We start from the raw sequence: 16,697 nt of genomic DNA, 5'->3' as shown, positions 1-16,697 counted from the left end.
GAAGCACAGATGGCAAGGATGCACACCAAAAGATGTTCAATATTTGGTCATAAAAGGCATTTAACTTAAAAACTGCAATGAAACCCCACTATATACCCATTAAAATGTCTAAAATTGGAACGCCAACCATACCATATATTATTAAAGATGTGAAGCAACCAGAACTCTCACACATTGCTAAAGGGAATGTGAAATGACACAGCTTTGGAGAATAATTTGGCAGTATCCTAAAAAGATAAACACACATCTATCAAATGATCCAGTCATTCCATAACTTAGGATTTACCTAAGAGAAATGAAAGCAGATATTCGCACCAAGACTTGTACACACATGTTGACAGCACTTTTATTTGGAAAAGCCAAAAACTGGAAACAACCCAAATGTCTATCAGTAGGCAGATGGATTAGCAGATGATGGTATATACATGCAATGGAATAGTATTCATCAGTAAAACAGGAATGAACTGTTGATACATACAACTTGGGTGAATCACAAAATAATTCTGCTGAGGGAAAAATGCCAAACAACAGAGGAGTACATGCTATATGAATCCACTTATATAAAATTAGAAAATAGGAAATTAAAAAAAATAAAATAGGAAATACAAACTTGACAAAGCTGATAACAGAAAGCAGATCTGTGGTTGCCTTTAGATCAGGGGTGGGTACAAGGGAGCAGGTGTGAAGAAGGGAATGAATATGATTGGGCTTTCTTATTTTTTATTTATTTATTTTTTATTGCAGTAATGTTTTCATTGGTATATACATATATAAAAACTTACCAAATTGTACATTTTAAATAAACTGTCAAATCTCTACAGAGCTGTTAACAAACAAATGAAATTATTGAAATTCACCTTCTCCGGAATTAAAGACATATGCCCCTGAAGTTTTCATTGAGAGCTTCTGGCTTTCCTGATATATAACTTCAACTCTTTGCAAAATACCTCCAAGTCTATTCTTCTACCAATAAACACTCCAATGTAATGACAGCCTTCCCAGTCACTCAGTGATGCATTTGATGGACTAAATGTATTCAATACATGCTCAACATGTTAAAATTATCTATGTCTTTCATTTGTATTCCACAGAGGCCTCATTTAAACACTTTATTCGATGTGATTAAACTATTAACAGAGAGTTAAATGTTCAGAACACTTTAGATCTCCAGAATTGGGTAGGAAGGAGAAATTGGAAATAGCAATGTCATAGAAGGAACTAATGATCAAATAAGAACCTTAAACTCTTTTTCTTAATAAGCAGATATTGAAGAAATTAAATCTACAATGTGTAATTCTGGAAATCATGGCCTCCTACCTGTTCCCTCTGATACAGAATTCCTACTAATGGACTTGCAACAAGACAAAACTAAAATTACCCAGGTAACTTGCCCCCTACTTTATCCTATGGCTTTTATTTCATGTGTATTATTACTTTTAGTGGCAACTTATTTCATCAGTCTATATTTTTAATAAATTTTTTCCATGTTTGTAAAGTTCAGTGAAGCACAGAGTAAGTAATATGTAGAGTATTTGGCTTCTTGATTTTCATCTCTATGAATAAGAATAATGCCTGTTATTCCTGAATATTGCAATTTATATTATTTTATGGAATCCTTACAGAATGCAAATGATAGAAGTGTTTTCTAGTTTTATACTTCTTTTTGTTTGATTAATAAATATCCACTAAAGAAGGGAAACTTCTGGTTATGTAGCAAACTTAATAAAGTCACCAATTAACAGGCTTTTCAATAGTATTATAATTTACTCAGCAAACATCAAAATAATCTGCTTTAGATTTTGTTTTTAAAAACCCATTAAATTAAAAAGAATTTAAGTTAAAATGATAAATCTCAGTAGCAAGTAAATAGTTTTTACATTGATCCAACCCTGGGGAATACCATGAGGTTCTGTATACTCTCTCACTTTCTTCAAAGTATCCATATGCTTGAAAGATCACCCAGCTCTGCAGCCTAGGTTGGGCTGTCCCAACAAATGGCCTTCTAGCCACACGTATTGAGCCAATAGCTCACCAGAGCTGCTGGGAAGCCCTTCAGGCTAGCGTGGGAGAGTCTTATGGTTCCTCCTAAAATTACAAACATAAAGCAGTGTCTTCTCCCATGGCTGAGATAGAATTATGGAAGGCTGAGAAGATGTAGAAGTGATACATCTGACATTATATGGTCAAAAATACTGCAGGTGTCTTAAATACACGTCTACATGATAGTGCATTTTTCCAAAATCAAGCATTTTTTCTTACCCATCTCCCCTCAAAAATAACGAGCCTGGTTGACTATGAAATTGTCCATTTACATAGAAAAAACAAGCATCCATCTAGGTATACTAGAAAATTGTTCTACATCCTTCCATCCTTCCATCCTCCACTCCAGTGCCTGGAATTGGAATCCTGAGCGCCATGATTGAGCTAGTGAGTGGAGGACTGGATGCCTCCTTAGAGCGCCTTCCAAATGGTTCATGAGGCTAGCTACCACCAATTTCAAGTTGGTGTTCTGCCTTTTCTGAGTTTAATGTCCTTTGGATTTGGAAATCCTGGGACTTGAGGAGGGGGCCCTGGGTCCTTGCATTCATGACCTGCTATTTAGTTGCCACTTGTGAGACCAAAGCAGGCCAGTCTTGGCCCTGTTTGCAAGACCAATAGCTGGAAAACCCTGAAATTGGGATTTTCAGAGGTAAATTGGAACAGGTGGGTTGAGGATACAAGATTGTAGTAAGAATCTTGTAAGAACCAAGAAGACCATAGCCAAAGACAAAGTCCAAAGGATACAAATAGGAGGATAAGCATCAAGGTTTTTAGCCAAGAGGGCTAGAAACAAAACACCATGAAATGAAAAGATGGAATTTTTTTTTAAAAAGCAATTTACAGATTAAGAGACTGTTCTTTTATATAGTGACCAGTTATAAGAAAGGACATTGTCTCAATGTCCTAGGGATGCCTGGGTGGCTCGGTGGTTGAACATCCACCTTTGTCTCAGGTTGTGATCCCCAGATCCTGAGATCCAGTCCCACATCAGACTCCCTGCAGCAAGTCTGCTTCTCCCTCTGCCTATGTCTCTGTTTCTGTGTGTCTCTCATGAATAAATAAACAAAACTGAAAAAAAAAGTATCACAGACTAAACCAAAAAAAAGTGTTTATACCAAATAAACTACTAATCTCACTCATGGAAATTTATAGAAAGGAAAAAACTCAAAATAATATATATTTTTATGAGAAGAGACTCTTCCCAGATGTATGATTTATTTTTTTAAAAAACTGTGTGTAAAACAGAAAAATAGATGATTAATTGTGGAATATCAAGTTAATACTCTATCATGCAGCCACTACAATGAGTAGCATCAAGAATATGTAATAATGAAAAAAATAGCAAGAAACAAAAGGAAGTATGGGTGCTTGCTAAAGAAGCTAGCTGGTCCCATGGGATTGGTATATTTCCAAAGAGTTACCCATAGATCACATTTTATAGGCAATCCCTGTCATTTGATGTAGTCTACTGTCATACCTGTACCTTCACATGACAGAAACTTCTAACGGTAGTTCTAATTTTCACTAGAAATTGCTTCTTCTACAACTTTTAAATAGACATTAAAGTAATTTTATTAAATAAACAAATAGTTAAATAGAATATTCCCCCATTTCAGTGTTTTTTTAAATTCAACATATCATATAATTAAATCCGTCTTCCTTAAAGAAAGGCAAGCTATTTGTGATACTCAATCCACCTCACCAAGCCCCTAGTGACTTTCCTTTAGCTTTCTTCCATAGCATTCCAAAAATACCACCTTTTACCCCCCTGCCCAATAGGAAGGAGCCTGGTGGCCACCCATTCTCACTCAGACCTGCACTATTGACCAAAAGGAGCTATGCTCTATCCTTTTAATAAAGATGTAGATAAGCTTTCATTGGCAAGATTGAGTACCTTCTATACTTGGGGAAATGACTTATGTGTCTGAGTCTGTATGTGTTTATAATATAAATGTAATGTATACATATATATTCATGTATATTAAAGGAAAGAATGTTACTCATTCATCTCTATTAACTGAGAGATCCATAATCATGCAATTTTGTTCATATTTTATGGTCTATGGGTATTCCTCTTTTATTTTTTTATTTTATTCAAACAGCTGAATTGGTGTAAAATCAATATTACAAGGTTCCTTTTATTTATTTATTTATTTATTTATGTTTATTTATTTATTTATTTTATTTATTTATATTTTTTTAACAAGGTTCTTTTAATTGTAATACCATGATTCTTCATTTGTTTCCTAGCCTGGCCCCAAAGCTGACTTATTCAGATAAAAATGTTCTAACTGCCTTAAAAATCAGAAGAAAAAAGTAGATGTAATTCTACTTGAATTATAGCCATCTCAGTAACAATACAGTTGTAAAATGTGATATTTAACATTTTTGAATGGAGGAAGTGGGCCATAACAGCAAAGATGCCTAAGGCCCATAAAAATCTTGTGGTCCTACCTGGCCCTGGAGCTTCCTCCAGGATGGTTGAATTTAGTTGTCTTTCTCATGTTGTTGTAGGTAAGGCCTGAAGTCATGGTTCTCCCCTTTTGGTTTCAGTATGTAGGACAAACCCTAAAGCCATCCTTGCTGACTGACTTTGTGTGGAGTCTCCTGATGAGACTCTCTTCATCCAATTGTGTAACTGCATTCGAGGCGTCAACCATGCTGAAAATGACTCTGGAATATCATGCCCATAAGGTCACCATGGTAAGATACTTGACAATGAGCAAGGGAACACAGATTTTATTCTCTAAAGTGTTCCTGTTGCTTTTGTTATAGGCCTATTTCTTTTCTTTTTTATTTCTTGCTATTGTTCATTATGTTACTTTAATCAAATGAGGCGCTTTTTTGTGAAATATTTCAAGCATGCAGAAAAGTTTAGAAAATTATGTCATGAACTACGACCTACCAATCATACCAAATCATAGTACCTTGATACATTTGCAACTGTTTTTTTTTTTAAAGAATACATTAGTGACAGTAAACTAGTATAGTTATAATTGAAATCTTTTGTGTAATGACTAAGGGAAGTTTTCAAGGACCCTCAGCTTGCTGTAGTGCTGGCTACATAATTTGTGGGGCCAAGTGCAAATGAATATAGGGCTTCCTGTTCAAAACATAGGGAAAAAGTGCCATTAAATATACAAACATATGAAAGATATTTCCTTTTCCTCTACAGTCTCTTTCAATTTGTCACAGCATTTTTATTTTCTATTTAATGTCTTTCTAAGTTATACATATAAATATGAGCATTTAATTCAACAAAATAATGCAACTTACATTTCATAGCTCACACAGGAATATGTTTTTCTTCTTACCAAAAGAACAGAAACACTACACAAAACTAAATTGTTTTTATTTTACTTCTTGTCATTCACACATTCTATTAACACCTTCTATCCTCAGTTTATCGATGAGTCATCATTTTCCACTTAGATGGTTGAGGGTTCAATAAATGCTTATCTTATACTCACTTTGAAGTCCCTCTGACTCCTATGCTCATGGGTCCACTGGAATTCTGTGCACTTCCATGTGCACTTAATGAGTGCTGCATGTGAATGGGGCTACACACAGGAATTACAGCTGATGCCTGCTCATATACATGCTCCATTGTCCCATTGGGCTTCACTTACCAAACACAAGCTCAAAGATAAAAATTTGAAGATGGCGACAGCAAAGCTTTGAACCTTCTGAGTGCAGAACCCTGTGCAAATGTAGAGATCACATACTCATGAAACCAGCCCTGATGGGGTTGGGCTGAACTCCCAGATCCCAGTCCTGACACACAGTGTTATGTAATTGAAAATAAAATAAGAGCTTATACTCAAATTCACAGAGCAGGAAAGAGGAAGTAAAGCTTTCTATAGACCTCCCAATGAGGCTACAGATGGGAGGATTCCCAAAGGCAAGCACGACCCAGGGAGAAGCTGGAAGGCAACAGTCTATTTCTTGACCAATTCAAGTTCTCTCATCTATTGAGAAAGAGAGGCTGGATGAAGGCTGTAGAGAGGAAGAGAAGCCTGACAGAAAGCTAGATGTGTAAAACTAGCCTCTGCACAGTAAAATTATTGAATACAGAGAAAGCAACTGAATGAAGATGGAAATTCAGCAACTTTTACTCCACCTCAGCTCCCACAAACAACTGAAGTACTGAATACAGTGGATTCTTGTCTTAAACTGGATTGGATTCTAAAATCAGGTATAAAAGGGGGGTGTCTGAGTGGCTCAATTGGTTAAGGGTCCACTCTTGGTTTTGGCTCAGGTCGTGATCTGGAATCTGTGAGATCCAGCCACACAGAGCTTCTCACTCAGTGTGGAGTCTGTTTGAGATTCTTGCCCCTCCTTCCTTCCCCCACTGTTCCTCCTCCTGCTCACATCACTCTCTCTCTCTCTAAAACTAAATAAATAAGATATTTTTTAATAAAATAAAATCAGTTATAATGGAAAATTGTTCATGGTTAAAATTATCCCTGAAAAAAAAACCTAAATTGCATATATAGTATATGGGCTTATAATCTCTAAATAAATCTAACACAGCAAGTCTTCTTTTAGGAATTAAAGCAGATCATAATTGCTGTACTTGAGTGTACAGTAACATAGTTGGCTTGTTTTGGGACATGCTGCATGGAAAAGAAAAGAGGATAAGAAGAAAGAGCTCTAAACCCATAGTTAAAAAGTCAATGGAGAAGAACAATGTTTAATGTCCACAATTTTGTGTTCACCTTGGAGCATATGCAGCACAAGGAATGTCCTGCACTCTTAACACTTCAGTTATTTTATTTTATTTTTTTTGCTTGGAGTTGGGGGTTGGTCTAGATAACTAACTGTATATGAGACAATTGCAATTGAATGTAAATTATATCAACCAACATTTCAGCTTATGATCTCTGAGGAATATTTTCAAAATAGTGAAGTTTTCTGGTTAGATGAATGTTAAATATATAGCCACTAATTTGAGACAAATTTCAGGTCTGGCTAGTAATCTCCTTGTTCAAGAATGAATATAAAGGGGAAAAAATAAAACTGACATAGGGCCTATGACTAGAATTTGCAAGAGTATGTGACCCAGCGTTTACCATTCTGGACCATTCTTCCAACACATAGTTTAACCATTCCATATGTAGATTCAAGTCTTCTTTAACTTTCAGAAAGGTTTTTTGAAATTCCATTGTTATTCTGCTCCATAATTTTGACTTCCTTCTTAAAGGATTTGAATTATACATGTTCTCTATACCGAGCTTTTATGTCTTATATAATGAAGTCTACCTTCCCCAAATAATTTTTTTTAAAAAACTGGGTATTTTCCCAATATCAATAAATGCATAGGCTTACTTCTCATCAAAACAAATATTTTACATTGTGTAGTCATACATATAAATATGCTTTCCTCTAGTGCTTATTTGTGTGTTAATTGCTGCCTTGGCCATTCTGAGGAGGGCTGAATTCTTAGATCCAAGAAATCCTTGGTTTAGAGGTGGCCATGGAACAAAAGACTCTGAAATTATTTTTCCAGGTGTCTAAGATTGTGGATGCTATTTATAAGCAATTGTGTGAACATTCTTCTCATGTCATGAGGCATACTTTGTTGCGGGTCATCACCTTGTTGATACGTTCTTCACCGAAGAAGGTTATCTTTCAACTTATGGATTACCCAATCCCAGCAGACAAGTAAGACACCCTTACACCTTCCACAAGGGTCTCCAGAATATGACAGAGCTGGAAAGAGTTAGGGTCACTTCTTTTTTTCTGAAAAAGGATGTCTATTTTTGTACAACATAGGATGATCATAAAGTTTAAATAACATCATGCATTTTATTTATATTCTCATACAACACCTACACAGAGTAAACACCACTGACAAATGATCATGGTCACTATTATTTATGTGATACTTTAAATTGTGTTCTACTGCATATTCCATAGGAACAAGCCTCTCCTCAAAGTAATGATGGATTTTTTGCCATAAGTGATAAAATTTATAGTGCTTTTTTCTCATTTATAAAAAACAGATGTAAGGTATTTCTATCCACCAACAAAATAATGAAACATTAGAAGTAGCTGTTCCTTAGCTATTTATCTGAAATTCATGATCCAGGATCACAGAAAATATTAAGGAGAAAAGAATACCAATGTGAGCTTAAGGGACAGTATGAGCCTAACTCACATTAGAAGAGGGTAGTAAATGACAGCACTTCATTTCTATCATTTGTACCTTGAGAAGGAAGGTAATACTTCTCTACTATTAACAGTATAAAAGGAAGGAAATTACATTAAGAAAAAGATTCAGGCTTTGAAAACAAATGGGTCTGAATTCCTTCTCAGCCACACAAATTTCTAAACACCTTGGTCCTCAGTTTGTCTGTGAGATGAGAAAAATTCTTTATCTATAAAGCAATTATATAAGTTAACATCTGTAAAGGCATATCAAAACCCATAAAATGTTAAACCAATTATGTGACTGACCTTTTTTTCCAACTGAAAGCTTATATTAATTTGGGAGGCTCACAAATACAAAGCATTTTACTACTCAGAAAATTCCAAAATTAAAAATCTTTATAAGACTCAGTGTTTTCTCATTCAGGAATTAAGCACCCATTGTATGTAAAATATTACCAGCCTTCAAGCATTTTTTTGAGAGAGAATGGCCCATGGATTAAAGTTGCCAGTGAATTCAATATAAACAATATGAAATGAGGAGGTATAGAAAGCAAGCACAATTAGAGTTAAATTAAAATAGTCATCAGCAGATCCTCTGCAATAGTAGGTGAGGTTTGAGGTAGACTAAAAGACTAGGATTTGCAGTTGAGCTAAATCAGAGAAACGGAGAGACTGTCTGATCAGCTAACAGGTATGATCAAGAGGTAAAGGAATGAGACAGGGTATATGAGACTTGATGTCCATGTGGTTCTAAGCATAGTTCTAAAGTTGAGCCGAAAAGGCAGGAGCAGTGGGGTAATGGGTTCTGAAGACCTGGTATGTCTGTGTCCCAGAGGACCAGGCCTCCCTTAGGAACCTAAATGCAGAGACACTATAAAATAGGGCTCAGAACCCAGCACAGATTAATAAGGTATCGGGAATTTACCCACACAAAGGTGTCTAGCAGTTTTTAAGATGAGCACAAAAAAAAAAAAAAAAAAAAAAAAAGTCCCAAACAGTGGCCAGAAAGGAGCTAGGGGACTGGAGGTTGAGAAGCCAGGATTCTAGTAACATCAGTGTCACTAATTAAATGTGTGACAGTTCACAAAAGGGACCACTCCTCTGAGTTCAATTTAAATTAATTTTCTAATTTTTAAATTTATATAATTTTTTGCTTAGTATTTCTACCTATTTGGTTTTTTTAAGTTGATATATGTATTTATATATTAATCTGTATTTCTATACCAGTTTTTAAATATTTTATTATTCCTTGATGAACAAGGTCACAAGGTGGGAAGATCAGAGCTTGGAATGGAGAAAACTTACCCATTCTTGACAGTGACCTGGACAGATATTTAAATGTGCTAAGAAATGAACTTGCAGACTTGCAGACTGTATTTTCTGTAAGATCTCATCTAAATTCTTCCTCTGTTTTCAAGGACAAGAGATTAATGGGATTATTTGGAAATGAGCATATCAGTTTGGTTTAGACTTGTCTGCAATTTCTGTGCTACATAAACATGTAAAATCAAGACTTTTCCCAATTCACAACACAGTATAAGTAGGAAATTAATAACCTGATTCTCACTATGTGTGTGTGTGGGGGGGGCTGCGGGGGCTGTGTTTGCAGCACTTTGCTACTGATGTGGCAGGCAGCAGGCTCTGAGTCAAGGATGGCCCCTCATGTGCTGAAGACAATCTTGTTGATACTGAAAGGAAAGCCTGGAGAAATGCAGGACAGCCTAATGGAAAGAAGACGTTTCTCCCTAGATACTACTAATATGATGCCTGTAGCGGTAAGTAATACCATGAGTGTTTCTCTGTCCTGGTGTTTTTCTGATCATGAAAACCCCTATCTACCCACAGAATCAGTCATATTTCTTGACACTGTTCTGCTTTCATCCATTCATTCTTATTGCTTTCATTCATTCATACTTATTGAGTGCCTACTATATGCCATACCCTGATCAGAAAGCTTACATTCTGGTAAAAGACACAATAAACAAACAAACAAAAAATGTGTCATGTGTCAGATGATATAAAGCTGAGAAGTGACATAAAGTGATGTGAAGAAAAGGAAGTGGCAGGGAGGATTTAGGAAAGTTGGTCAAGGAAGGCCTTTCTGCTAAGGCAACATCCAGTCAGAGAATAAAGGAGTGGTCCTTGCAAATATCTGGGCAAGAGAGTTCCAGACAGAGAGAAGGACAAAAGCTCTGCAATGATGGGAACTTGCCTGCTACATCAGCGACTACAAGGAAACCAAAAGAAGAGAACGGAACAAGGATGGAAGTTCAGAGATGGTGTCAGAGAGTAGCCACCAGATGGACCTTACAGACTTTCATAGGCATGTGAAGGCCTAATGTCATTTGTGCCCACCATTTCATATTTCCTGAGGACTAAAATCACTGCTTCTGGAAGTAAATTCTAGTCTTACAGAGATATAATAGGAAGAAAATGGGTAGTGTTCCACAAATGTGAGGTGGTCGGATGTGTTTCTCTGATGTGGTGGGTGGGTATTGAAGTGGTCAGTGGACCAAATGATTGTTAGTGATCTAGCCTGCCTCCTCTTAAATATCTCACTGGCCTGAATTGTTCAAGCATAGGGAGGACCTGGGTTAGTGGTAGGACTATTCTTCATGGCCACATATGAAGGGGACATTGGGATGTATACTGTCCTTTAGAACCAGCTGGCTTCCCACTGGTTTGGCAGCCAAGAGTTGTTGATAGTGCTTTGGGAGCTTATTGCCATAGAATACTGGGCACTGTTCCTGGTTCAAAATGGACTTAGTAGCGGTTACAGAATGAATGAATACACATTCACACTAGAGGCTTCCTTCCAGGAGGAATTGCAAAGGGGTTGCAGTTCCTCCTTCCCCATTTCACTAAGGCTGACAGGGTTTAGAGACAGGTGGCTCCTTTATTGACTTCTTTTTCCTTCTCTTATAGGCATCCCAGGCTCTGTGCACATTGCTGCCTATTAGTTCTTACAAGAGAGCGGTGGCCGAGTTTTTCCCCCAGCTCTTGATGGCTCTCATGCTTCAACTCTTCTACAGCAGTGACCTGAGACTGATGATTAAGGACAGGCTGTTGTGAGATCATATCAGTTATTTTAATTTCAATAAGAAATAAGCTTCTAGCTGTCAACTATTTCTAGTCCCTTGGTTTCATGTGGAACTCTTTATAATTATATGCAATGCATTCGTTTATTACAGTTATCTTTCCTCTGAAGGGTGAAAGGCCTTTAGAACCCCTAAGTAGCAATAAGTTAGCTAGGACCTTCCCTGAGTGTGTGCAGAGTGTACAAAGAACCACTCCCACAGAACATGGTTTATTCTTGCCAGAGGGAGGCTACTAAGGGGAGAGAGAGCTGGCCGGAGCATTAGATCCAAAGCCAGACACATGCTAGCTCTGCCACCTACTGTCTGACAGTGATTTCTCTGGGTAATTGTATGTGAGAGATTAAAATAATGTTTACAAATGTCCTCTGGGAACTTCAAAGTTGTTTTGTGGTTGATGATGTAATCTGTGGGCTTAAGATGGCACACAGTCAATCTGTCCACATAAGGCAAGATTCAGCTCTCTCCTTTCACCCAAAACAGTATAGTTAGCTTTGCTGTCCTCCGGAGAAATCTGGACCCACTGCCTGCTATTTGCCTTCATCAGGGGTGGACTTCTAAGCCGAGCGGAACTCCAAAGCACAATCCATACCATTAAGATATTTAATCCATTCTCTGTCTTTCAAGTAGACACACATCAAATCATCCCACACAGATGAGAATATATCTATTTATTTAAAGCGTCCAAAAAAAGAAAAGCAGCAGGCACTTTTAGCAAATTATCACATCATTTAACATCTTTTAATAAGCTTTATGCTTATAAACTAATAAGCTGATCAATGATTAATCTTAGGTTTTACACGGTACCATTTCAGTTGAACCCTAAATCCTATGTATTGTTGACCAGGGAAGATGAAGAGCACTGAAAGTTGTTTTCCTTTGAAACATTCCCTTCCCCAAAACCAGCATCCTGCCCAAGATGAAATGAAAAGTCAGGTCTCACGTACTTAGTGACATAAAGGCCACTGTCAAGTGTGACTCTGCTCTTCTTTGGGGCCTTAGCTATGCACGGGATGCCCTGAGAGTTCTGCTGAATTGTTCTGGACTGCAAAAGGTGGATATGGCTCTAAAGAAAAAGAACTGCTGGAACCAGTTTTCCCAAGTGCTGTCTCACCATCACAGGGTTTATCTTGTTGCCAAGTAAGAAGAGGGGCTCTGCATGGGGTTCACTGTCTCTGTCTCACCTTCTCCAATTTTCTTGAGCCATGTGTGAACACAGTCAATATCCACGCCAACTTCCCTCTCTCTTCTAATGATCTGAATTGCCATTTGATTTCTAGTTCTTCCCTTATTTTAGGGATTTATTACTTACTGGGATAGTTTTCTCTTTCTTTGTCCTCCTACTTGATACAGATGCCCAATTTTCCTCCCTCCAAAGAACAGGTTTCTCTTTCAAATATGGAGAACTAGAGGTAAATCTGCTTTTTCTTTCCTCTGCTTTTAGCTTATTCCTGCTTTGTAGGTATCAGACAGTTATAGATGTGTTCCCGCTTTAAAGAGGTTCAGTAAAAATCTGTTTGCAATGAGACAAATAAATTTGAAAATATATTGAAAGAGAACTTTTATTTTTCTTGTAGTAGAAAAGATTTGTTTGTTTGTTTTTCTAGTTAACTCCTTACCAAATGGCAAGTTTCTGATTATAGGGATTAGATTTTCTTTTTTTTTTTTTTAAGATTTTATTTATTTATTCATGAGAGACACACACAGAGAGAGAGAGAGAGAGAGGGAGAGAAACAGGCAGAGGGAGAAGCAGGCTCCACGCAGGGAGCCTGACATGGGACCCGATCCCAGGTCTCCAGGATCACGCCCTGGGCTGAAGGCAGCCCTAAACCGCTGAGCCACCCGGGCTGCCTGGGATTAGATTTTCTGATGAAGAATCGAGATACACAGACTTGACAACATAATAGGCCATTTGAAGTTATGACCAATGCAGGAAGTACAGTCTATATGGTCTCTGGGCCCCTCATGCATTTCAAGTGGCAACTAACTCGCACACAGATTTCAGGAACATCTTATTTTATAAAAGTATGGTACATCTGCACCCCACAAATGGCCACTAGTTAAGAGTCACAATATCCTTAGTACCTTTGGATCTTCTTACTTAAAATGTGGTCCTCAGACCAGCAGTAACAACATCATCTAGAAGGTAAAAATAGAAGGCAAATAGAATCTCATGGCCCACTCCAGTCCCACTGAATCAGAATCTGTACTTTAGCAAGATCCCTGGGTAATTTGTACACACATTAAAATCTGAGAAGCATTGGTTTAAAATACCAACCTAGAGTCTTAAAATGAAATCTGTCACATCAGCTTTTCCAGTCCTGCCACTAGGCATCTGATCCAGGCCAGCATGTCAGGACAACTGTGAGACTGGCCATTGCCCAGAGTGGCTTAGGAATCAGAACTCATTAATTCTCCTGAGTAACATAGGATAGTCCCAAACCCTCTTTTCCATTATATCATTCAAAGGAAAGACTTGGTCTAAAACCATGATGGTGATCTATGCAGCCATCTTGGATTGCCAAGATATTTATTTTGCACTATTTATTTTCTCTCCTTGGTCAGGCAGGAGCTTATGGTATTACAAGGCATTCTGTTGTGGAGCACAGGAAAGGAAAGATAGGAGAGAGGAGTGATATTAAGGAAAGAGATATAATCAGTGATCCAAGTCTATATAATAGAGTCTGGAGTCTGAATAGAATCAGAATGGGGCAACAGTTTACCTTGAATTAGGGAATATTAGAAAATATCTATTTATCTGGGTGGTACAAAATATGAGGATAATGATTCTCTCTTTACGACCATTAGCAGCTGCTAATGCAGGAAGATCTTTTATCTTCTTTGCTAATACAGTGCCTTATTCTCCTTTACAGAACTCTCAGTGACTATAACTTCCCACAGTTTCCAGAGACCTTGCATTATCTCTACAAGCTCTCAGTGGAAGGTCCTAGACGGTCAGAAGACAGTGTCATCATAGTAATATTCTTCACTGAAGTGAGTTTTATTGGAAGACTGCAAACAACCAGGTTCTCATTCCTTATCCAAACTTAAGTCCACCCTCCAATCATTTATCTCCCTCTCTTAATATTATCAAGAGTTGAGAAAATTAAAAATAACTTTTGTCATGTCCTGGATGTGGATTTGCACAAACACTAATTATTTAATACCAGTTCATATATATCTGCATGCTTGTTAAAATAAATCAAGGAATACTCCAAGTGTACCTAAAGTTTACTTAAAGATAATAGGTAACATCTGGGATCTGAATGATATATATCAGACTAGGGGAAGAAAAAGGAATGGTCCAAATAATGGAGTAAAATTAAGATATAGAACTACAGTAATGTTTATATGAATATTACACCATGTATTAGAATGCTATACTAGAGCCAAGCAAATTGAGGAAGTCCTTTTCCTTACATAAGGAATGTAGAAAGTTTTATAAGTTGAAATTCTCTGAGTCAAATATGAATGTTTCCATAGAGGTAATATATCATAAAGTATCAATCTAAAGTGCCATGCCAAATATTCTAAAAAATTTGGCATAATTTGAAACATCGTAGTCAGTGAAACAGCTAATAAACTATAAAAGACTGACCCATTCACTACACTACTTACTTCTAGAGTTTTCAGAAAGATACATAACTTAGTTTAACCAATATCTGCACTAGCAAATCACTAATGTTTCCAACCCTGCCTAATCCATTTGAATCTCTCATTATTTTTATTATGTTATGCACTATTTTTTCATTATATTGTCCTTTAACTATATACAAACATTAAACAGGTCTTAATATGACATACATAATTGCTCCCATAAAATGATACATTCAAAAGAATTTACAAAGGACATAAGATTTACATAGGCATTATTACTGTGACAGATGATGTTTAATGAACCCTAATTGCCTCTCTTAACATGAATGTAGTGCTTCCTGCTCTTGAAGAGTGGCATACCTGTCCTTCTAAGAACTGAGCAATGACCACCTTGTTCCACTACTTTCTCTAAATGGAGCATCTGGGCAATCCTCAATGGCTCAGTTCTCCATAAGGTCACTTGGCCTTTTTTTTTTAATATATTTTTTTAAAGATTTTACTTATTTATTCATGATAGACAGAGAGAGAGAGAGAGAGGCAGAGACACAGGCAGAGGGAGAAGTAGGCTCCATGCCTGGAGCCCGACACGGGACTCCATCCTGGGACTCCAGGATCACTCCCTGGCGAAAGGCAGGCACCAAACTGCTGAGCCACCCAGAGATCCCCTCACTTGGTCTTTAGGTGTTCTAAGCACACAACCTATGTATTTTACCTTAGTTTAGTCTTGTTAGCCAGCAATAGTCAACATAGTACTATCGATGCTTATGCCATGTATTTAGATGTGTTTTTTCTAGTTTTCTACTGATATAAGTAAGAGTAGAGTTTACATCTTTGTGCCTAAATCTTCTTTCTTTTAGTATTTTAGATTATTTCCCTCTAATAGGGAAATATCACACTATCCACACTTAGATAATACAGTCTAATGCTCTAATAGATTCCAAGAATCTGAAATAATAACTAAAGAGCATAAATATTCTCAAGGTTAAGGATTTTTATTGCCAGACTGATTTCTGAAAGGTAGAGCCAACCAGCACTCCCTATTCAGTTCACAAGAGCACTCTCCCCACTGCACTCTTGCCACTATTGATGAGCTTTCAGTTTGAGAGGTAGATGTGATGTCTTGTGGGTGATTTGATCTGTCCTTAATTTTTTACATTTTCAGAGAGGTTGAACATTTAAAAAATATAATTATTCATAAATTAGATTTCCATAATCTAAGTAATTTGATCTTTTCTTTGCCCATTTGCTTATTATAGTGTTTTTCTCTCTCACACACATATACAGAAATTTGTGAAGGATATTAAGTACATTATACCTTTGTTTATAATACCTGTTGAGAATCAGTACCCAGTCTTTTGTTTGCCTTTTAATTTTTTTTATGGAATGTGATCTTTTTTCATAAAAATTTAGCATTAAAAAATCAACTATGGCCGAAGAGTTGATAAATATTCATTTATAATGCATTCATATTTATATATTTTTTAATGAATTCTTACATGTAATGTTGTTTCCTATGACATTTACATGGTATATCATGAGGTACACCGTAGTCTTTCACTGAAACTAAAGTTTTCATTAAATAATTAACTTCCTCTCCCAGCATCATTTAATTAGTAAGCCTTAAATTCACTACCCACTGGTGACACTACCTTTATTATTAGTTTCATATACAAACATGCAAACACACACCCACACTAGGATCTGCCCTTGAGTATACTGTTAGGTTCCATTTATTTTTTCATTCCAGTGGAAGTATCACACTTGAATTATGGCAGTTTGCAAAAAAAATGTTAATACCTTGCAAAGCACCTT

The 16,697-nt window shown here is 36.8% G+C and overlaps 1 protein-coding gene across 8 annotated transcripts in view; it reads left to right on the top strand.

Annotated features, from left to right (window-relative positions):
- Window positions 1-16,697, top strand: part of MROH9 (maestro heat like repeat family member 9) — a 98,610-nt gene that overhangs the window by 61,394 nt on the left and 20,519 nt on the right. For 7 of the 8 annotated variants that reach the window (XM_049112302.1, XM_025430381.3, XM_025430380.3 and 4 more), the window contains 7 exons: window positions 1,261-1,382; window positions 4,594-4,743; window positions 7,550-7,704; window positions 9,803-9,968; window positions 11,119-11,261; window positions 12,291-12,428; window positions 14,162-14,282. In XM_049112302.1, coding sequence (XP_048968259.1) covers window positions 1,261-1,382; window positions 4,594-4,743; window positions 7,550-7,704; window positions 9,803-9,968; window positions 11,119-11,261; window positions 12,291-12,428; window positions 14,162-14,282 — 995 coding nt within the window. The remainder of the gene's footprint in view (window positions 1-1,260; window positions 1,383-4,593; window positions 4,744-7,549; window positions 7,705-9,802; window positions 9,969-11,118; window positions 11,262-12,290; window positions 12,429-14,161; window positions 14,283-16,697) is intronic. The other variant, XM_025430375.3, reaches the window with a different exon arrangement.

This window comes from Canis lupus, chromosome 7 (assembly GCF_003254725.2).
Source record: "Canis lupus dingo isolate Sandy chromosome 7, ASM325472v2, whole genome shotgun sequence".
NCBI lineage: Eukaryota > Metazoa > Chordata > Mammalia > Carnivora > Canidae > Canis > Canis lupus.
This window is presented reverse-complemented; position numbering and strand designations above follow the sequence as displayed.